The sequence below is a fragment of the Primulina tabacum genome, chromosome 5, assembly GCF_025594145.1.
Source record: "Primulina tabacum isolate GXHZ01 chromosome 5, ASM2559414v2, whole genome shotgun sequence".
Classification (NCBI taxonomy): domain Eukaryota; kingdom Viridiplantae; phylum Streptophyta; class Magnoliopsida; order Lamiales; family Gesneriaceae; genus Primulina; species Primulina tabacum.
In genome coordinates, this window is record NC_134554.1 from 6,069,979 (window position 1) to 6,092,257 (window position 22,279).

At 34.1% G+C, this 22,279-nt stretch overlaps 3 protein-coding genes across 9 annotated transcripts; 1 reads left to right on the forward strand and 2 right to left on the reverse strand.

Annotated features, from left to right (window-relative positions):
- Positions 1-226: 226 nt before the first annotated feature.
- On the reverse strand, positions 227-2,418 carry LOC142545924 (uncharacterized). 3 transcript variants are annotated; one of them, XM_075653359.1, is made up of 3 exons: positions 2,230-2,418; positions 1,153-1,608; positions 227-1,028 (listed from the first exon to the last, which is right to left on the reverse strand). In XM_075653359.1, exons 1-3 carry the CDS (start codon positions 2,338-2,340, stop codon positions 345-347), a joined length of 1,251 nt encoding a protein of 416 aa, XP_075509474.1. In that variant the 5' UTR covers positions 2,341-2,418; the 3' UTR covers positions 227-344. The 3 variants fall into 3 exon arrangements, with proteins under 3 accessions (XP_075509474.1, XP_075509475.1, XP_075509476.1); XM_075653360.1 differs by having other exon boundaries at positions 1,153-1,664; positions 2,230-2,395; XM_075653361.1 differs by having other exon boundaries at positions 1,153-1,660; positions 2,230-2,364.
- A 3,536-nt stretch (positions 2,419-5,954) lies between these two features.
- On the forward strand, positions 5,955-8,637 carry LOC142545925 (uncharacterized). 3 transcript variants are annotated; one of them, XR_012820391.1, is made up of 4 exons: positions 5,955-6,221; positions 7,312-7,633; positions 7,741-8,332; positions 8,369-8,637. XR_012820391.1 is itself a non-coding variant. In XM_075653363.1 (3 exons), exons 2-3 carry the CDS (start codon positions 7,354-7,356, stop codon positions 8,160-8,162), a joined length of 702 nt encoding a protein of 233 aa, XP_075509478.1. In that variant the 5' UTR covers positions 5,955-6,221; positions 7,200-7,353; the 3' UTR covers positions 8,163-8,637. The 3 variants fall into 3 exon arrangements, 2 of the variants coding, with proteins under 2 accessions (XP_075509478.1, XP_075509477.1); XM_075653363.1 differs by having other exon boundaries at positions 7,200-7,633; positions 7,741-8,637; XM_075653362.1 differs by having other exon boundaries at positions 7,741-8,637.
- A 1,281-nt stretch (positions 8,638-9,918) lies between these two features.
- LOC142545926 (ABC transporter B family member 13-like) lies at positions 9,919-15,197 on the reverse strand. Of its 3 annotated transcripts, none has more exons than XM_075653364.1 (10): positions 14,527-15,197; positions 14,336-14,390; positions 14,002-14,177; positions 13,703-13,903; positions 13,341-13,600; positions 12,929-13,242; positions 12,617-12,840; positions 11,700-12,486; positions 11,357-11,598; positions 9,919-11,265 (listed from the first exon to the last, which is right to left on the reverse strand). In XM_075653364.1, the coding sequence occupies exons 1-10, from the start codon at positions 14,812-14,814 to the stop codon at positions 10,039-10,041; spliced, it is 3,774 nt and encodes a 1,257-aa protein (XP_075509479.1). In that variant the 5' UTR covers positions 14,815-15,197; the 3' UTR covers positions 9,919-10,038. The 3 variants fall into 3 exon arrangements, with proteins under 3 accessions (XP_075509479.1, XP_075509480.1, XP_075509481.1); XM_075653365.1 differs by having other exon boundaries at positions 14,486-14,669; XM_075653366.1 differs by lacking the exons at positions 14,336-14,390; positions 14,527-15,197 and adding an exon at positions 14,252-14,318.
- Between the last annotated feature and the right edge of the window lie 7,082 nt (positions 15,198-22,279).

Here is a 22,279-nt window from a genome sequence, read left to right on the forward strand (position 1 = left end):
ACATTATTAAATATATAATGATTTTTTCTATAATTAACTTACATCATCTGTATTGAAAATATATTTTAAACTTATAAATGATTAATTTATCGATTAGTTAATACATTTAAATTGATAAAATTTAATAATTCAAACATAATTAATTTATAGAAATTTTACAATATAACTTTCGACTCTGAGCCTTGGTTTCTCTCGAAATATTTGTTAAAAGCTTATCACAAGTATATAATAAACGCAAATATTAAACTATAATGGAATGACAGTTATTTTGAGATGCTAAAAAAATAAGCCATAAGTAGTAACGATTATGTTGAGAAAAACAGTGAAAATAAACTGAATATCGGTCACAGTGACCAACTTGATCGGAGCATTAGGGCTGAAAATTGAGTAGATTCATCCATCACATGCATCAGAGCTGGTTGTACTTTAAATCCTTTACCAACGTCCAAGTTCAAATATGTTTCAACCTGGAAATAATCCCAACTTTTCCTGCCTTGTAGTGAACCTCTCAAGGTCAAACCCCACCCGAATTCACCTTCAGGGGTATCACGCATTGTCACTGCCCATTGGAAATATCCGTGGTCTGAGTTTTTGGTCTCGATCCAGCCTCCAATTCTTGTATTCTCACCAAGTTCTGAGTTTACCATCACAGCAATAGATCCATCCGAGAGGTGACCTTCCCGACCTGTAGGACTATTTTCCTCCCTGGATATCTCTGAAATTCTATTCCGTTTGAATAGGCTAATAGGGAGAGCCAATGCACCAACACTAATCCTCTGACTCGATGACCTAGACACCTGGTGCATGCCAAGAAGGGAGAGCTTTGTGCTTCTAGAGAGTTGCCAAACAACTTGACCAAAAGTGCCAAGTGTTATTCCAGCAGAAGGAACTTGGGTTCGTAGACCAGAAACAAAATGAGCCAATGAGGCAACAACATTTGACTTTCTCACCGTTATGCCAATTGCACTGTCACTATGTTGATTCAGAAGAGGAGGACCAAACTCAGAATAATCAGTAAGGGCCCTTTCCTGCATAAGAAAAATAACTTCAAAAAAGTCACTCAGTGATCACCTTAAACAATGCATAACATGAAAATGAGTGATATGCGGAGAGTGTTACAGGATGCCAAGTTGCCAAGTTTAAAAATTTCACCTGATGAGAATCTGTTCCAACTTCAACATCCCTGCATTGTGCACCAACTGGAACTGCAACTGCAGAGAACCAATTGCTAAAATGTGCTCCATAGAAAACTTTTGTAAGTGAAAGTGGCCCACCAAACGAATCGCCTTGCCCTTTTTCACCAGCCGTAAACTCTGCCAGAAATGTATCTTTCTCACGGACAGCAGTTTCAAATGTAAATCTCGCATCAATACCCGTCCTAATGCCTGATCTTCGTAATACATCACATTTATGTATGTCAACTCCATCCATAATGAAGAATCCGCCCAGCACATCCACTTTTCCTCTCACATGAGTACTTGCTTCCTGAAACGGATTTCCCTTGGAATATTTATGGAAAGTAAGGATCCGTTCCACCTTGTCTTGCCTGTCCCTGAGCTTCATGATATCCGAAAAAGCTTCTCGTTGCAACCGCTTCAAGATTTCAATCTGTAAATCATACCATTTGAACGGCTGTAAGGCCCCATCATATAGCTTGTTTCTACCTATGGAAACAACAAAATCGTTAACCCAAAGGCCCCTATTGAAGCAAGAAGAGCAAAGTTGCATCATCTAGACTGACTGCCATATTCACTCATGAAAAACCTGAATGCTTACAGCTGTACAAATATCACACGATGACTAAGTTTGCTAGAACACTCGAGAGAGATTTTTCACAGGAAACTCTTTCTAGGATTACATGATATGGACAGATGCATTTAAGCTCCATCATTACAGACGCACCAAAAATTGATTCGATCAATCCACACTCGAACTCAATTCAAATTTCTCATAAGCCAATCCAAGTAATTTATAATTGAAAATACATTATAAAAAGTCTGCCAATTTTACTTGCAGAGAAATCAAACATACAGCCCATGAGCCACGACTTAAACACCAGTTTCCGATCAAAACACAATAAGCAGAGAAAATAATGAACTCCCGAAAAATCATCAAGCGAACCGTATCACACACACAACAAACAAACAATTTTTCAGAAAGTAAATCACATAAACTATCCGAACGAGAAATGAAAATATAAACTGCAAAATATGCGAAAAAAAGGTTTACCGGACTTCGGTTGTCAGAATCTTTTCGCCTACCGAGGAGACCGCGAGCAAAATATTGCATAGATCTCGTATATTCTTTCAGCTTATCGACCACTGTGGAAACTGGGTCCATTTTCAAGTTCCAAATCCTTCGTCCAGTTCAGAGCTTGAATTCCACAACGAGCTCCGAACTTCCCAAATGGTACCCACTAAAACCTAAATAATATTTTAAAAAAACAGGAAAGTCAAAAGACCATGTTACCCTTGTTTGAAATGGTTTTCGATAAAAATTGTTATTAGCTCGTTTAAAAAAAATATTAAAAAATTAATATTCTTAGTTAAATATATTAACATATCTATAAATAAAGATATTTGAGTCCATCTTTTCTTAGGACATAGTGTTTTTTTCACATAGTAAAGATTTACTATCATCAACTTTGGTAAATTAAAATTCAAAATTTATAAAATTTTATCGCTACCATATCATAATTTTTAATCAATAATTAATATTGAGATAACTTTTCTAAGTTCATATCTGGAGCCGGAGACAAAAAACCCGTTGTATGAATGATTGAATAACTAAGTTTGATCTGCTCCATCTCCATCGAGTAAAATCAAATGAAGCAAGTGTATATACAGTCGATCAAATGCATTAACCAAAAAAAAATAAAAAATTACAAGCGTTGGGCGACACCGATTATTCACTACCTATATTAAATAGAACAACACTATTATTTACTAAAGAAATTATGGAATTGCAGTTTTTATAAGGACATCTCTACAGAGAAGACGAAAACTCCTCCAACTTGCATTCTTCATTTTGGAGAGTCACATATCCTCCAAATATGGTGGATAATGTATATCCAGGGCTTCTCCAACCTTGCACCAAAACGACGTGAGAAGTCATTTTGGTGCAAGATTTATTCCTCCAATGGGGGCGCAATCTTTTGCACCAAGATAGCGCCCCACCTTCCATTGCACCAAATTTGGCGCAATTTGGTGTCATAATTTTTTTTATTTATAAATTTATTTGTTTTTAATAATTATTAATAATATATAAATAATAATTTAATATTTGTTTTATTAATTTTATATTTAGCATAAAAAATTAAGTATAATTATTTATTAATTTTATAAGTAAATGTTTAATTATTGAATTTTTTAATATTTATTTATTTATGTTAATCATTAATAATTAAGAATATTTCGAGAATATTCTTTTTGGTGTGATTTGAAATAAGTGGGTTGAAGATATATCTTGTATTTGATGCAAAATCACACTATTTTAATGTAAAATTTACACCAAAATAGATTTTGTGGTTGGAGATGACCTCAGAGCACCAAATAAGACGATGGTATAAATTAAACAAATGCCATCATCAAGGCAAAATGAGTTCTTTTGTATTTTTTTTGTCCATTCATATTTTTTCTTTTGAATTTTAAAATTAATTTTATTGTTAGTTTTTTTTATCTCTTTTTTATTTATTTGAATAGTTTTATTTTTTCCATTAATTAATAGTAATTTTACTATTTAAAATAAACACCAGATGAAAATAATGAACAAAGTCATGACAAAAAAAAATTAACACAATTTATTACAAACACTTATTATCGACTTGATTTAACATGATAAATTGAATGCTAGTCGTATGCATTGGAAATGAAAAAACTGTCCAACTGATTGGGTTGGACAATATGCTAATCGTAGCAGAAAATCAATAATCATTTTAGAGGTTGTAACAGATTACGAGTCATGGATATGACATGCGTACTTTGGTTGGTCAGGTTCAAACAACAATATTAATGTGTTGTCAAAATCTCATATCTTGATTAATTTGGCCAATAGGGTAGCTCATTCTGCTACTATGTATTACAAGAAAATGAACACACCGTGTTATACTATCTATCCGATGGTACATGTCCAAAGTGGACCACTCTAGTGCAAACAATTCACAATCCACAAAGTCCATATAGAAATATTTTGCAGCACGACAAGAAAATTGTAGAAATATGTTAAACGAGTATTTGGTGTACTGCAATCAAAATGAGCGATAATCATTTGACCTACACGAGTTAAGAGTAAACGTGTGCTGCATGGTATCATCATTATGATGCATAATATGATTATCGAAGATGAAAGGGACGAGGATGTGTCAGTCACGGATTATCGCGAAGCACTCACCCCATATATTGAAATGACGCGTGATGAGTATGCTCGATTTCAAAAGCTTATTGCATGTCATCATCAAATAAAAGATAAGCCGGCTCATTATGTACTTCGAGATACTCTTATTGAGTATTTGTGATAAGAGTACAATAATTCGAAATATTAGTATTTTTAATGATCAATTTGTGCGTCTTTCTTTAAATCATATATATCGTTTATGTTCGTCTTTATTTATATTTTATATATGTATGATTAATGATGACTGTTATTTGCAATTTGATGATAAAATAGATGTATTATTTTAAATAAATCGAGTCGGATAGGCATTTAATTTTTGTTATGTTAAATAATATAATACATTGTTATTTAATATATTATATCATTTATTTCAAGTTTATCAAATTGATTAATTTAAGTTGAATAATCCATAATGTAATGTGTTTGCATGTGTTTGAAAATGAAAAATATTAAAAAATGAATATTTGGTAATGTTAAGAGGATATATGTCAGAAATTTTTTGATGAGAAGATAAAAGATGAAAATAGAGAATATGAATCAGAATTAAACTAAAAAAATATGATATAAATCAACATGTCTATCAAAATGTGAGAGCTCGAGCACTTCTTGTTGATTTATTTTTCATTTTTACCTCAACTCAAGTGTAGCATTAATATTGATGCGACTAACTAGTACATCTATATCAGGTCAATCAGTAAAAAATTGAATTCGAGGCTAGATTTTTTTAGACGGATGCTGTTATCTAGATAATAAGAGTTTTAGTTACTTTAATACTATTATATATATATTTATACATTATATTTACAAAAAAGAATGGAGTTGTTGCTTTGTTCATTATGCCACATTTTGTGAAAAAAGTGAACATATATTTTAGACGACTTTAGACGAACGAGAAATCAAAGTTTTTATTTTAACTTAGCAAGGGAGAAATCAGGATTCTAACTTAGCAAGGGAGAAATCAAAGTATTTGATAATGATTATTGTAAGAAAAATATCATTAATAAAAGATTAATACACCGAGTTACACAGTAAATTTAACAATCACGGTGAGTAAATCTCAACTAAATACAGAAACGAATAAGTCGAAAGTGTAAGATAATAATGGCGATCATAATCTTCTTCTAATATCATTACGTAAATGAACATAATACGACCATATTTGCAATCGTCATTTAGAACCAAGATCCAAGTAAGGATCATCAATTCATGGACTAAAAATTTATCTACTTCAATTCTTATGTATTAAGGAAAAAAACAAGGGACATCAATATTTTGTTCACGTCTGATTGCACTTGCTTGACCATCATTTTCAAGGAATGAAAGAGTTGCATAATCTTAAAAATCAAACAAAAATGTCTACCAACATTCATTACAACCAAAACACTGTAATTTTATTTCATAATATTGAAGTCCACACAAGATTAATTGCGTTGTCATAAAGGGCCATAATCATCAATAAGTCTTCTCAAATGTTTCTGGGCCTAACCCATGGAACACAAGCCCAATCGGCCCAACTATAAAATTCAAAATGGCGTTCCATCCACGCGTATTTATAACCCTACTCATGAGTGATTTGTTGTGCGGAGAAAGTTTCGTTTGGCGGCAGTGTTCGTCACCTAGGGTTCTTGAAGTTTTCTGAATGAGCATAATTAGTTTCTTTGAATTTATTTCCTGATTCTAATACTTCACCCCTATAATAGTTGGACTTCTGTATTCTCTTCAAATCTTCGATTCGATCTCGTAGGTATATGTCTCGGTGCTTTCCCTACCCGCCACCAGGGTATACACTGAGCAGATCCAGCGAAGATGCCTTGATCGAATCGATTAAGGTTTGTTGAATGGAGAGTCCTGATTGATTTACGCATGAGCATGATTCCTAATCGATATTAATGGTGGCGGTTCTTTGTTTTGTTCTTTATGTGTGGGGGTGCTGTGGTCGAGGTGTAAATTTCAAAGAAAAATATATTGGTGTCGAACGTGTACAAAAAATCTAGAATTTGTAATTCGTTTATAAATTCAAACTTGAAGTCACTAATTAACTCTATGCACAACTATGATTCGGTGATGTGATTTTTTGAGAACTTGATGTATCTCACTTTAACAAATACCATTAGGGTTTCGAGTCACGAATTATCGTGATAGAAATGGATTGGAGGTATTTGTTTTAGATTCTTGTTTAAGATTATTAAGCTATTTTTTGAGCTTTTGGAGGCGGAATTCGGCTCATCACAGTATCGTTTCTGATTGGGATTTAGCGTAATTGAGATGATGGATACAACTTTTTGGGTGGTTTTCATCGTGGAGGAGGCCTGGTGATTGAAATAGAGAAGATTGACCCAGGTATTAGGAGCACTAATTCAGACGTGTCCTGGGGCCTAAGCACGACCATTGAACTGTGCAAAACAAAGGTTCATTAGCTTACAAATAAATGTAAAAGCCTTTAACTTTTGATTTCACTTAAAATACATAACCATTTCATCAGGCACATGCTTAAAATGTGCCTTGAACCTTTGAATAGGTGCAACAAGTTATGGGCTTAATTGTCAAGGTGTGCCACTCGTTGAACGGCTGCACTTTGGCATGCCCCTAGGCACCACAAGGTCCATGTCTTGTGACTTGAATTGAGCTTACGTGCACATAGTGCAGATTTTTATTAATTGCATCTTGCCATCGCAAGTATATTAGTTTAGGATGTTGGTATTGCCATGTTGCTATGTTAAGTGGGGCTATATCTGTATTGTTATGTATGGCTTTTTTCAAACTTATCCAAAAATGGTGTCTCCCAATGAACATTATCTGGGTGCTAGGCTTGATTATGAATGGTCTGTGTATGGAGTGCACTATTCATGCTCTGAGGTTTCCGTTCATTTCCTCGGCCAATATCATCAACTTTAAAATTGTTATTTTGGTGCTCTAAAGCTCCAAAAAGAAAGGGTGAAAGCCAAGGAACAACGGAAGGAGATGAGAAAAGTGAAAAAAGAGAGAAGAAAAGAGGAGGATAAAAGGAAAGAGAGGAAGGATAAGGCAAATCCAAATAAGAACTCAGATAAGTATGATATTTCAAAGGGACAATGTGACAAGAATTTTTGGGCAAGTATCGATCATTTGGAAAAAAGTGGCCTCACTGATGAGTGTGAGCAGCCTATTTGTTTGCGCATTCCTAGCACTTCCTCGGACAGCACCGAGAATAGCACCAAAAGGAAGAGAGAATTTTTCCCCGTTGATTGCAGGCATGACCATGGTAAGTTCTTGTTTCTATACTTAACTAACTTCATGCCCCTTCGATCATCTGTGATCATCCATGACCTTTTGTATAGTGCTTAGTTTATCTCATTGACGGTGAAACAGGCAATGTTATCAGAACACAGATGGCCTCAAAGGAACAAAATTATTCCAATTCGTCAGTTGAACATATCTGCTCTACATCTGGGAGGACGGACATTCCTGCCCAAAATAAAGATGGAATTGGCCATGAAAGCAAGCAAGAGGCCATTGAGACCAGCAAATTTGGTCAGAGTTTTACTGCTAAAGCTGAAAAGGAGGAGATTATCTGTTTAATTTCTAAGATTGATGCTGGTGCTCCTGGCATAACTGGAACTTCATCCGTGCCTGATGCAGTTTGGTCCTCTATCCAAAACGGGAATCAAAGTATAACAAGTTATTCGATACATGGCTTCCTGCACAGCTTGAGGATACATGTCTTGACACAGGTGATCTTGATTGGCTCTTCAGTGGCGACAATCAATGCAACCAGGCCAAGAAAAGGTTGAAATCCGAATGTGATAGCACGTCCTGCTCGAGCAGCTCAACGTTGTGGCAACCTCACGCACGCTTCTTGCCTGAAGTCAATGTTCATACCTTGCCTTTCACGGTTCCATTTGCCTGAGTAGTTTTTTTTTATCTCCTCTCCTAAATCATCGAGCATAGATTGTCATGTAGTGTCAAATAGGAGGAGCCAGATAACATGTTAGGAAAGAGGTGGTGGTGAAATTACATTAGTTTGTGACCCGAGGACATGTTGCCTATTCTAGATAAATTTCCTTTATTTGGAGTTGTTGGGTTGTTATTTTTGTTGATATCGAGTTACTTGTGGGCTCTATGGGATGAACATCTATGAAGCAAAAAATAACAAACTTTAAATTAATCTGGAACCTGAATAAGTTGTGTCGATATCGATGTACACAAATCATTGTATCAGAATTTCGTTGATACGACATATGAAATAGAAGATTAATGCTTGCTGTCGCTTGTTTGTCGGAAGTTGCATTATCATTGTTTCAGAAATGTTCAACAAACGATCAGACGAAAAAACGATCAAATTTATTATCTGAAATTTGATATGTAAGCATTTTGGAACTGATTTGAATATATATTAAGCATGCAAATAGCAAAGTAAATAATACACCACAACTGCAAAAGGTGCATGAGAATTATAGAAGTTTGAATTGAGGTGTAATTTTTCTATATTCTCTCCTCCGTTGTTGTAAATAGAGTCATCTTAGTTTGATTTTAAAAGAAATTTCTAGTCGTTTCGAAAGTTGCGATAATTTTGTTTTCGAAATATTCAAGTTTGAATTGAGCATCGAGATGTTAGATCATGTGTAGTAATTTAACCAAGCAGATGGTCAACTTTTGAACCAAGTTACAGAAACAAGAATTTAGATTGCATTCCCTTGAAAGTTCTTAGTGGAATATGCAGCGGATGAAGAAATCAACTTGAACAATGAATAAAAGTTGCAAACGTCAATATTCAGGAGATACAAGAACACTGAAACAATACAATTCACTCTTGATTTTTCTCTCTCAGAGACGAGAAATAATCACTCTTGAATTGGTTTCTCTTCTTCTCAATCTCTCAACCTCTCTGCACTTGTATCAGATGTGTTCCTCAAACTTTAGGGGTTCCTCTTGTTTTGAACCAGCCCCCATTGATCCCTTTTATATCAATCTCGAGCCACACAGTAACTCCCCCTTCAACACACTAATTGATAACCTATCTTATTTGGTTCACAAGTAACTACCAAGTTGGTTACTTCATTGAGGTGGATGGTTGGCTTAATTCAGGATTTTTGACATTAGTTTTACATCAAGTTTAGTAGATTGAGCGGGGAGATGTCAATATAACTATCTGAAATTGATTTAGTATTTTAAACCTTATTTGAAAATATGCAAATTCTAATGCATACAACAACATAAATACTAAAGTAAATAAATACAGAAAAAATGTAAAGGAATACAATAATTGTAGAGGTTCGAAAATAGAGTAATCGATTTCATGTTTTCTCTTCTTGCACTTGGAAAAAATCCAATAAGTAATATTTAATTTACTCCGAAAATAGTGTAAACTCTAGGCTCGCACATACAACTTGTTACACAAGTCCTTTGGATGCATGTTAGTGTCGGCTAGTATATACTCTAAGTCACCGTTTAGCTTGTGAGATGGATGATGGACCAAATACCTCATAATTTAAAGATGTTGCTCATCCTTCATACCAAACGGTACTTAATACAACAGTGACACTGAAATGGACAAGAGCTGAACAACTTCATTGAAAAATAATATATATCACCACGGATTGATCTATAGAGAACTTTGTTATAAGTATATAAACACTAATCTGTCAAGGTTCTATTTTACTGCCAAAATCATTCTATGTTTTCTACACCTTTCTGCTCACACTGTAAATGGACCAACTGAAAATATACACTATCATGTCTGCTAATAAGTTGCTCATGGCTTCCACTTTCAACCGTTTTTCCATTCTGCAGCACAGTGATAAGATCGGCATTTCGAATGGTAGAAAGCCTGTGTGCTATCAGAATCGTCGTCCTTCCATTCATAAGCTTGTTAATGGCATCTTGAACTTGCATTTCTGATTCTGTATCCAGAGCACTTGTCGCTTCATCCAGAAGAAGAATGGCTGGATCCTTGAGAATCGCCCTCGCAATTGCTACCCTTTGTTTTTGTCCCCCTGATAATTGCACCCCCTTTTCACCAACTTGAGTGTGGTATCCTTCTGGCATTTGGCTGATGAATCCATGTGCATTTGCCGCTACTGCAGCATTCTTTATCTCGATTTCTGATGCTTTCCTGTTTCCGTATTTGATATTTTCATAAATGGTTGTGGAGAATAATGCTGGCTCTTGCTGCACTAGACCTATTCTTAACCGCAGAGATTTAAGGTTTAAGTTCTTGATGTCGCATCCATCGATCAAAATTGTCCCTGAAGTAGTATCGTAAAATCTTGAAATCAGAGAGATTATGGTACTCTTCCCTGAACCGCTTTGGCCTACAATAGCCATGCTCTTTTCCTTTGATACTTTCAAGTTCAAATTATCGAAAACTATTATATCTGGCCTAGTAGGGTATTTAAAGCACACATTCTTGAATTCAATGTCTCCCCTGATCTCAGTCACCATAGTGGACGAGGGATTTTCAGGATCAATTTCTGTGCTTCTATTAAGAATGTTGAACACTGATTCAAGAACTTTTGATCCCTTTACAAAGTTAGGTGCCAAGGCGAGCGTTTCTGCTGCGGCTAAGGCGGTAATGATCAAGATCATGAAGGACTTAATGATGTTTCCGAAGTTTGACTTTCCTTCTTTAATCAGAACAGATGCATACCAAAGTCCAACCGCATAAGAAGAATATGCAAGAAATAGAGATATACCATAGCCGAAACCCAGTATATGACCACGTAGTAGAGCTCTCTTTCTTGGCTGGTGTAGTTCAGAGGCAAATTTGGCTGTCATCCTTTCTTCAGCTCCAAAAGCAGCGACTGTACGGATATTAGCAATGGCTTCACGAGCAACTTCCGTAGCTCGATAGTATGCCTTCGCATAATCTCCTCCAAACCCCTTAAGAAATAGTTGCTGCAAGAAAAACAGAAACCGTTTTAGAATTATAATAATATGAAAAACTGATATTCAAAACAAGGATGTTTCTAGTTGCTTTAATACTTACCTCAGCTATATTTGCACCGATAAGAATAGGAAATACAGCAACCACAACAATTGCAATACGCCAACTTAGTATAAAAGCAATAACAAATGCGGTCAGAGCTAGTGCCATATTTTGGACAGCTGTGGATATACGGTCAGCTATTGCAATTCGTACTAATGTTGCATCTGTTGCTAATTTTGAAGCCAGTGAGCCAGTGCTATTCTCATCCTCGTCAAACCAGCCAATCTCATTGGAAAGAATGGCTGTTAAATCCAGAGAAATGGTATATCTATCAATTTTATGACCAAAGAGAGCTAGGGGCACAAGAGCTATGATCCCATTTAAAAGATAAGGAAGGGAAAACCTGAGAACATGGACAAGCGAACTCGTGCAATAAGGCGTTCTCCCATTAAGGTATAGAAATAGTGCTGCAACAAATATATGAATATAGTCACCAATGCCGCCCCAATGAATATAAAAGAAATCTTTCTGACTTCTTGTTTGATTATTGAATTGTCCCCACTGTAGAATACAGTTAAAATATGTGTGATTGCAAGGGCAAAAATAGGAGTTTCCATGCCAGTAAGCACTGCGCCTAATGAACCCAATACAGCACATGGCCATTCTGGTGCGTTGAGTTTGATTAGTTCCCAAACTGGGCTTCTTAAATTTCTTGGTACTTTTTTATGATCACTACTCTTGTGCAGATCGTTACAGACGATTGGCTTCAACTTCTGCTGACAGTTATCAATGTCAAGGTATTCTTGAGTGCTGGAAACTCCAGATATTCTTGTATTGTTGTCTGAGCTAGGGTTTGTTTTGTATTCAGACATTTGCATGCTCACCAAAGATGCATAATCTCCACCTTTGGACATCAGTTCAGTGTGAGTTCCTTTATCAACAATTTTACCATTCTTGAGAACGAGAATCGTGCCAACCTCTCTAACTGTTGATAATCTGTGTGCAATAACAATTGTTGTCCTATCATTCATGACTGAATTCAGTGCCTGTTGAACTGTGAATTCCGACTCTGAGTCAAGTGCGCTAGTCGCTTCATCCAGTAGCAGTATCTTCGGATTTCTCAATATTGCTCTAGCAATAGCAATTCTCTGCTTCTGACCTCCTGAAAGCTGCGTTCCCCCTTCTCCTACCTATACGTAACAAACATGCCGGTGGATTGAATAAAAACTATTAGACTCGGGGCAATGTGAGTTGTAGTGCGAAACTTTAACTTTTAGCAGAAGTACGCATGTAAATTTTACTTCTGGAAAACGAATTAACCTGAGTGCGATAACCATTGGGTAAACTTTGGATGAAAGAATGTGCATTTGCAGATTTTGCAGCCTCAGTTATTTCCTCCAAGTTTGCGCCTTCTTCACCGAACAAAATATTTTCAGCTATGGTTGTAGCAAACAGAACTGGCTCTTGGTTAACCAATCCCATATGTGATCTTAACCATTTTAATCGAAGTTTCTCCATATCATTTCCATCCAACAAAATTTTTCCTGTCAAATTCCCACTCGTTATTCATTTCCATACCTCATGAGGCACGGACTAGAAAGTAGTGATGCCTCGTAAAATGACATCCAATACCTGAAGTTGGGTTGTAGAATCGTTGAATCATGGAGATAATGGTGCTCTTCCCCGAGCCACTAGGACCAACAATGGCTAATGACTTGCCAGCAGATACTGAGAAGCTCAGATCCTTGAAAACCGGAGCGGGTCGAGAAGGGTAAGCGAAACAGACCTCCCGAAATTCGATATGTCCATCTATTCTTGACAGCACAATCCCCTCATCTGAACTTTTAGAAGCATTAGAATCATTTCCTATCATTTTTAAGATACCTGTAACTGCAGCACGAGCCTTGGAAATGGCAGCAAGATTTGGAGCCGCTTGACCAAGTGCACTACATGATAACAAGTCGTGCTTTTTATTTCAGTAAAAATGAACAATGAACAGAAAACAACTAAACTTTACTAGCGTATATTTTGTTTGTGTACTTACAATCCACTATAAATCACATTTAAAATTGTTGTGAACGCTTTCCCTCCATTCGTAACATGATTCCTTACAAGAACACTGGCATACCAAAGAAGTAAAGCCCAACAGCAAAATAAAAGCCCAAAGGTAAAGCCGATGCCAATTCCCTTCACAATCCCAGTCTTCCTCACCAGCTTGAGGCCATTTTTAAGTGAATTAGAATATATTTCAATGGCCTTTTCTTCTCCAACGAAAGAGTATACCGTACGAACTTGTGATATAACCTGATCAAAGTGGATTCAATATTTATTCAACAAGAGTTTCGATTCTTGAAACAAAATCAAATGATCATTCAAAAAAAGCATTCTTTGTGATTTCCGTTTCACCTCTTGTGCTACTCTTCCAGCCTCTGCATATGCATCCTCTCCTTTCTTGGACAAGGACGACATGATTATTGTATATACTCCTCCAGCAACGGCGATTAAAGGGACAATAGCCAATGTGAGAAGCGTGAGCTGCCACACCGAACAGAATCCCAACAAAAATCCCACAAAAAACGTCGAAAGATGGCATATGCAATGGCATATCTGCATAACAACAGAGAAAACGATAACATTTAGAAACTCAGCTCAAGAACGAACCGGGTAGATAAGAATTATCTTCAACTATTTAAGGTTCTGTCCACCTTATCTCCTATTGCATCCTGCACGAGTATGGCATCGCTCGAGATGCGAAAAATTATATTTTGCTCTCCTGCTTCTGTATCGAAGAACTTAATATTTTTTCCCAACACGGATTGAAGATACTTCTTTCGCAACGAAGCTGTTTGCCTTTCCCCCGTCTGAGTCCAACATGCAACGCCTGAGATTTATTTACACGAGTAAACATATTTTCCTCAAAAAGGCATTGATCTATATCTAATTATAAAAACATACCGGCCCACGCTGATAATCAAATAACCAATCCAAGATAAACTAAGAATAGAGAATACTGCATGGAAGAGGAAAAAAAACACATACCGGCCCACGCTGATAACCAAATAACCAATCCAAGATAAACTAAGAATAGAGAATACTGCATGGAAGAGGAAAAAAAACACTTCAACGATGGAAGTAAAAATTATCTTAATATGCGGAAATATTGATTAATTATTCAAGAAAAAAAAATACTATTGATTTATGACAGGCGAAAACAGAACCATTGAATGTACCTTGGACACTTCTGAAGAAAATCTGTGAGGATCCGAAGACAAGCTTCCTAAAGAATTGATCATACGACCAAACAATACAAAAAATACAGGAAGTGTAGCACCTTGTAAGCAAGCGCCAATGCTTCCAAGAAACATCAAAGCATAGTCTACCTTATCCGCTGCAGCAAATAGCCTAAAGAATGAAACAATTTCTTGCTTTTCCGAAGTTGAATCCATCGATTTTTGGCTTCCGGGCACCTCATCGTGCTCGAAACTTTGTTCGCTTTTTGAAATTTCAACTTCATCCATGGGTTCAGATTTCGGATGAATTTGTCAGAGCGCAAGAAAATGATATCCCAGTGAGAAACTCGATTGCTTGCAAAATAGCGAAATATGTAGTTAGTAACTCAACTACTTCATTCATTAAATGCAGATTCAAAATATATTCATATCTATGCATTCATCGGTACACAAGACTACTATGATCGGCCTTCTCCATTAGTCCTCAACAACTGGAGTAACGAATTCATAGTACATAAATCTTGCTGCATTTTGAGTCACTGATGCATTATTTGCTGGCTATGCGGATGACACCAACTCTTGCATTCAAGTAAATGGCTGACAGAAACAAGGGTGGTTCAGCAGCGAGGGGCCCGGAAGTTGAGTTGGGTGGTGGAGCAAGACGATGAGGTTGCGGCTATTTAATAACAGAGTCTTTAACATTTGATTTTGCCAAAAAATATTCACAAAAATATAAAGAATACATTTTTTTTCATATATTTTAAATATAAAATAATATAACATTTTTCATCAATCTCAGTTATTTAATTCAATATAATTTAGTATTCTTTTATCAATCTACATTCATACATTAAATATATCAGATATTTTCAACAAATTTTTATATCACATTAAATTATTTAATGGTAAAATGAGAAACTAAAGGGTTATTATTTGAAACTAAACGAACCCACAATTCACAAAATCAGAAGGAAGGGAGAGCTAATGGTTAGTGTCACATGTGATTCATTTATTTCCAACTGTTTCGGTGACGTGAAATTAAATGTCACAGCATCTGTGTACAAGCAAGTATTTTTCATTATATTGTATTCTTAACATCCTTTTCTTTTCCAAAAATAAAAATAAAAAATTAGACAGATTTAAAGCTTCATGTTCTTGGTCATGATATAAAAGAATTGAATCGAGCTGTATTATTGAAATATCAAGGCTCGAATTCGTGTCGATTTAGATATATGGAGCTCGAATTTGATTTGCTGGTCGAAAATTATAAAAAAAAATTCTCGATTTCGATTTGAATTCGACTAGCAATATTCGTGAGTTATTCGAATTATTTCCTGAAAATAAATATTCGTAAAGTTTGAATATATAGTTTTTAATATATAATTTTATTATATCAATAAAATATTAAAACTCGTGAACGGTTTGTAAACTATCGAATAAAATAATTTATGCTTGAGTTCGGTCCGGAAAAAATATCAAATATATTTGAGTTCGATTTGAGTTCAATAATTTTAAATGTGAATCAAATATTCCGCGAGTCGTCTCGATTGTTTGCATCCCTAATTTCTACAGAAGATGACTCAAAGAATCAATGAACAAAATGCAAAAACTTGTGTGAGACGGTCTCACGGTTCGTATTTTGTGAGATCGATATCTTGTTTGGGTCATCTATGAAAAAGTATTACTTTTTATGCTAAGAGTGCTACTTTTTATTGTGAATATCGAAAGGATTGACTCGTCTCACAGATAAAAATTCGTGAGACTGTTTCACAAGAGACGTACTCATGAACAAAATTACCATAAACACTTGGGGTCTAGCTAAGACGTTCCGTATATATATTGATAAAATTTCTCAACTCAAATAAAAAGTAAGTTATATATTTTTAAGCTTGATGAATGCGACGCGAAACAAAATATCATTCCCAACTGTAAACGATGCAATTAAAACTTATAAATACATCCAACCATCTTTGGGGCTGCATTTAATTAGCATTTTTTTCAAACTTAGACAAAATTGGGCTACTGGGGAACAAGTCAGCAAATATACATTGACAATTTTTTTTAAATCTAATTTTAATGATGTCTGAATTCCATGTTGTACCTTTCCACCGTCCAACTCTTGTACCTTAACCGACTTAAAAAAAAAAAAAAAAAAAAAAAAACGTACTCGGCACTCACACGCTTGTTAATTTTACAAACCCTAGCCCTAGAAAACCCATAATCAAAGCTTGGGAAAATTACATTTTTTTCATCTTTTTTTCATTTTTGGTCTTGTTGTTACACAATTTACGCTCTTGATCTTGTCCACTATTTTTTTTATTTTAGTAATTTCTCATCAGAGACTGACATGACGTGACGTTGGAAAATGATTACGTGCCACAAAAAATTGTTTGTGTATCCAATCAAACATCAACATTATAAAGCAAAAGACTAAAATTGAAGGAAAAAAACATACAAATTAGTAGATTAAGTGTAAATTAACAGATAATATGATAAAAATGAAAAATACATAAGTTATAGAATCAAAAAATAATTTGGCCACTGGAGCTTAATTTTTTTATGACACCGGTATTCACATTTTCCGATATTACAACGTATGCTCGATAGTAGCTGCATGTGTAAATTCTGGGATCACAGCAAAAGCAAGTTTCCTTTATTCTGCTCAAAATTTCCAAATTCCAAGTATATCCTAATCATATATTCTTCATTTTGAGTTCTAGGTTGACATGGTGCACTTATCCGTATGTGCATAGATCAAATGGCTCAGATCACAAATTTAAAGAAAAATTAAATGCAACCTGACTAGATTTTAAAGTGGAAATAACTTCTAAAACATAAATTTTCTATGAAATTAATATACAATCATAATGTCCTCAAATTCTTGAAAAATCAATTGATGTCAAGAGATCCGTTCTCAACTACTTTTCACCCAATTATTAATATTCATGATCTTATTAAATCCTATTAAGTCGCAATATTCACGATCTTACACTATCGCACTTCCATTATATTAGCTATCAACGAAAACACCAATGTTATCTAATATTGTGTGTTAGACAATATTTTTTTATTGTCTTTATTTTTGCGATTTATTTGGCTCAATAAAATTAAAATATTTGGACGCAAACTTTGAAGGATTTTAGGAGAATCTAGAAAATTTAAATAAGATATTTGTTTGAAGATTTGAATATGACTAGGTTGAAAACATGATAGAGATATTGATGTTGAAAATGCGAAGGAAATATTTTTTGTTTACAACAAGATATATATTGGATCAAAAGCATATAATTCCACTTCTTTAAATACGCAAAAAAAAAAAAAAAATCAAAGCTAATTAACAAAAAATTGAATGCAACAAACCACGTCTAACAACTTCTAAAGTATAGGACTCTCTGTATATTTGGTAAAAGACAACCCGATTTCCTAAATAGTAAAATCACAATTTTGAAATAATGAATTGTAAAAAAACAAAAACAAAAACAAAATCAATAAAAATGCGTTGGATGGGGTTGGACCCGCAACCTTCTATTTAAGAAGCAGATAATTTATCCAATAAGTTACTGACACTTGCATTAGAAATCTGACATTTTATTAATATATTATTGAAAAAAAAATTGAGAATATTAAAAAAACTTCACCAAAACTATCCACCCCGATAAAGTATAAATACCATATGTTTGGTTCAAGCTCCTTTTGAGGTGGGATGCCATTAAGAGCATTTCTTGTTCCTTTTTCTCTACAAATTTTGAGTGATTTCCTTTATCTTGATTTACACTTTCATTACATTATTTTGTAATGACTAAACTTGTATATGGCAGCGGTAACATTCAATGTTGGACTTATCAAACTTTGAGTGATTGTTGAATGATTGTTGTCCCCCGATAATCTAGTGCATAAGAACCTTGGCCTCGTCCATGGCCTCCGCAGCGACCTCTATTTGATCCTTTCCTGCTATATATTTCATCATGAGTTGAAGCCTTCCATGCTTGTTCTTCATTTGAACATGTTGTCGTTCTCTTTTCATGTAATTGAAAGTTCATCAAGATCTTTTGACTATCAATATAACATACCAAATAAGAGAATTTTTGAGGCATTGATCGAAGAATTTTCTCCACTACAGCCACATCTTCAATTTTTTCACCATGAATACGCATCTTGTTTACTGTTGGTACTCTTGGAAAATATTATTCATCAACTGATTCTGCTTGATTCATGTGAAGAATCTCAAACTCTTCTCGAAAAGCTTGAAGTTGCTGCCTTTTCACCCTTGCTGTACTCCATACTTTTTCTTCATTGAATCATCCATTGTCGGGCAAATATTCAAGATAGCTGCCTCAATCTCCAAATCAAAGAAGTTAGCTGCAATGCTTTTATAACCGGACAAGTTATCAAACCGTCGTCGAACTGGAATACCGTTATATTATATTATCCGACGATCTAACCGGAACAGTTGTATTATATAAAATAATAATATAATATAGTAAATAATTATTTTAAATTATAAAGATATTTATATAAATAATGACAAATATTTATCCAAAATTTTAAATCTAAACAACATACATATAATTATATCATTATTTATTCTTTAAAAAATAAATCAAAATAATGTTTAATATTACCAACTAAAATAATTTTTGTAATAAAAATTGAAAATCCAAATACATATATATATAATCAAAGGATAAAATTTTAAATATAAGAATTTCTTTAAAAAAAATTAAAGAAATCAAATTCTAAAAAATTAAAAAAAATGAGTGAATCGGACGGACCTGTTTGAATTAGTTAACCTGTTCAAGACTGGTTTGACCGTCAAAATGATTTATAAAATTGTTCGGGCCGGACCTATGATCGATCGACCCGATCCAATTTTAAAAAAAACATTGGTTAGATGTGAAAAGATTCACAAAATACTTCAAATAACACTTTTTTCCAAACACCACCTACCGTTATCGTCAAACAGCCCTTTGACGTGATTCAAAAGAATGGAATAATTTAGTATTATCATCACCATGGGCCAACTAATTAGCACGAACCTTTGATTCTAATGCATTTTTTCTTGAATCACAAGCTTCTCAATATCATGCTCCACCTCATCTAATCTGGAAGAATTGTTTTTGGCTTGAATCAAAGCCGAAAAACCATTAATCTCTTTTCGAAGAGACACAATTTTAGGAGGCATATAAGAGAAACGGGATCTAGACGAAGCCTAAGAATACCACAGAACTGAGATAATTTACAAGGAAGATCAACAATATTTTCACAGTGCTTCCATAGATCAATAATCGATTGAAAGCCATCCATCATCTATTTATGTTCGAACATATATTATCTCTTGCGCCTTTTTCTGAAAAGAACTTCACAACTCATCTTCATAGAAACTGAAATAAAGTCTATATATGATCCGAGCTATAGAAATCAAGATGATTAACTTCTATTGTAGGATATAGCTATTGCCATTCAAGGTTGCGAACGAACCTATCCAGTTGCCCGAAAACTAATCTCATCATTCTTCCTTCGGTTGCACCAAGTAAACTGATAGCCTTTGAAGTTCAAATTACACAACATACATGAATTGATCACATCATGACTAAAAGTTGACACATGAGACAGAGAACGCGGTGAACCTCCGATTTTTTCACTTTCATTAAGTTTGGATCGGGAGTTAATTTATATAAATTATCAAGCTCATTGTGTGAGCGTGAGAAGGTCAATATAATGTCCAATTAATTTAGGGTTAAGCCCATTAAAATATCCCTTTGAAAACTTATAAGTAGAAAGTTTTAATCTACTTTTATTTGGCTACATCAGAATTATAGGAAGATTCATGTGAATGCTAGATAGTGGAGTACTTCAAGCATGTAATTGTCACTCAGCTTGCAAACACCAAAGTAGAAATGTAGTGTGCCACTTACATTACGAACAAAAGTGTTAGAGACATCCGAGAATATATGACGAAAACCCAAGTTGTACGCTTGGAATAGAGCTACCTCACGAACTTAATGAGCTAGAAAAAGGTATTTTTGAGCTTGAACTCTTTTTTTATATTTTAATAATATAAATTAATTAAGAGCATCATTTTAAACTTAACATATAATATCGTTACTATATAAAAATATCGCCACTACTTACCTTGTTTATTTTATTTATTATTAATAATTTCAACCATATAATCCCACGTATCCCTTATAATTAAATATAATAATTTTATTGTTTTAATTTTATGAAGATATTAATATAATTAAATATGAAGGCAGTTTGGACAAATTATTTAAAAGCTGGCCTATCAAAAGACCAAAAAATAGAAAATAGAAAGGCAAATTAAATCTTATCAAGATACAAAAATTATTCATTTAGATAAGATTTTGGAACCGCGTCAAATAGACAAAAATAAAAAGTACAACGATCGGTTCTTCAAATTGATGTAGTTGATCTATGTGTGACTAATTGATCATACGCAAAAACTTGTGTGAGATGGTTTCACGGATCGTATTTTGTGAGACGAATATCTTATTTGGATCATCCATGAAAAAATATTACTTTTTAGGCTAAGAGTATTACTTTTTATTGTGAATATCGGTAGAGTTGATCAGTCTCACAGATAAATATTCGTGAGACCGTTTTACAAGCATGGCTGTACCTCATGTGAGGCGAGAGAGGCCATCGCCTCAGGGGCCCAAAAAAAAATCATAAGTCTCATGTTATTTAGGTATGCATCTAAATAGTATGTGTAATGGACATTTAAAAAAAATTGGTCATTGATCCATTGAAAATATGATTAAATATGATGATTGTGTTCATTGTGGAATTATGTAGTGCCCAAATAATAAAACTACACGGCTCATTGATTAATTTTTTTAAAATTTTGTATGCATAAAATGGTAATGTTTATCCAATATATGTATTATTTTATCTTGTGTCAACTCATGTGTTAAACTTTTATACTTTACTTGTCGATTATTTGGCCTCTTTTCTTGAATTTACGTAGTACGTTGGACCCATTTCAAAAAAATAAAACACAAAAAATTGTGATACTTACCTATTTTACATATCTTTATTTTCTATTTTCTTGAATAAAATATTATATTTATTATTTAAAACAAATCATATATTTTTACAATATTGGTTCATTATATTTATCATTTTGTTATTTTGATAGTTTATATTGATAAATTTCAATTTTGGCAACATATCTTACAATTTTTGTCAATTTCAATCTTTTCACAATATAATTGTTCATATGATACTGCATTACGTTAGAGCTATGTTGATGTTGTGGTGCACGAAGAAAAAAATCGCAAAGAGATAAATATATAACTCGTAAATTATATTTTCCTTATATCTATTTTTTGGTTATTTTTAATTTGAAAAATGAGTTTTACGATTATTTATCACAACAAGATTTTTTTAACATATTGCCTCAGGCCCTGTGAACCACAGGTACGGCTCTGCTTACAAGAAACCTACTTCTGATCATATGTTCATATCAATATCTCGTTGGAAGAACTTTTCGTACAAAACTTGCTTAATACTATTTATCTGATGAAGATTTATCAGTGTGTATCTATATAGGTAAAAAATTGTGTGAGACGGTCTCACGGGTCATATTTTGTGAGACAGATATCTTATTTGGGTCATCCATGAAAAAGTATTACTTTTTATGCTAAAAATATTACTTTTTATTGTGAATATCGATAGGATTGACCCGTCTCACAGATAAATATTCGTGAGACCGTCTCACAAGAGACCTACT

Bases quoted from the DNA above. Each gene is read 5' to 3' on its own strand.
- LOC142545924 (XM_075653359.1), bottom strand. From the start codon at position 2,340: ATGGACCCAGTTTCCACAGTGGTCGATAAGCTGAAAGAATATACGAGA. The intron at 1,609-2,229 runs GTAAACCTTTTT...TATGATTTACAG, and splicing joins ATTCTGACAACCGAAGTCCG to ATTGAAATCTTGAAGCGGTT. The intron at 1,029-1,152 runs GTGAAATTTTTA...TTTCTTATGCAG, and splicing joins TTGGAACAGATTCTCATCAG to GAAAGGGCCCTTACTGATTA.
- LOC142545925 (XM_075653362.1), top strand. From the start codon at position 6,141: ATGTCTCGGTGCTTTCCCTACCCGCCACCAGGGTATACACTGAGCAGA. The intron at 6,222-7,311 runs GTTTGTTGAATG...GGTGCTCTAAAG, and splicing joins CCTTGATCGAATCGATTAAG to CTCCAAAAAGAAAGGGTGAA. The intron at 7,634-7,740 runs GTAAGTTCTTGT...ACGGTGAAACAG, and splicing joins TGATTGCAGGCATGACCATG to GCAATGTTATCAGAACACAG.
- LOC142545926 (XM_075653364.1), bottom strand. From the start codon at position 14,814: ATGGATGAAGTTGAAATTTCAAAAAGCGAACAAAGTTTCGAGCACGAT. The intron at 13,904-14,001 runs GTGGACAGAACC...GTTGTTATGCAG, and splicing joins AGGATGCAATAGGAGATAAG to ATATGCCATTGCATATGCCA. The intron at 13,243-13,340 runs GTAAGTACACAA...GTTATCATGTAG, and splicing joins AATGTGATTTATAGTGGATT to TGCACTTGGTCAAGCGGCTC.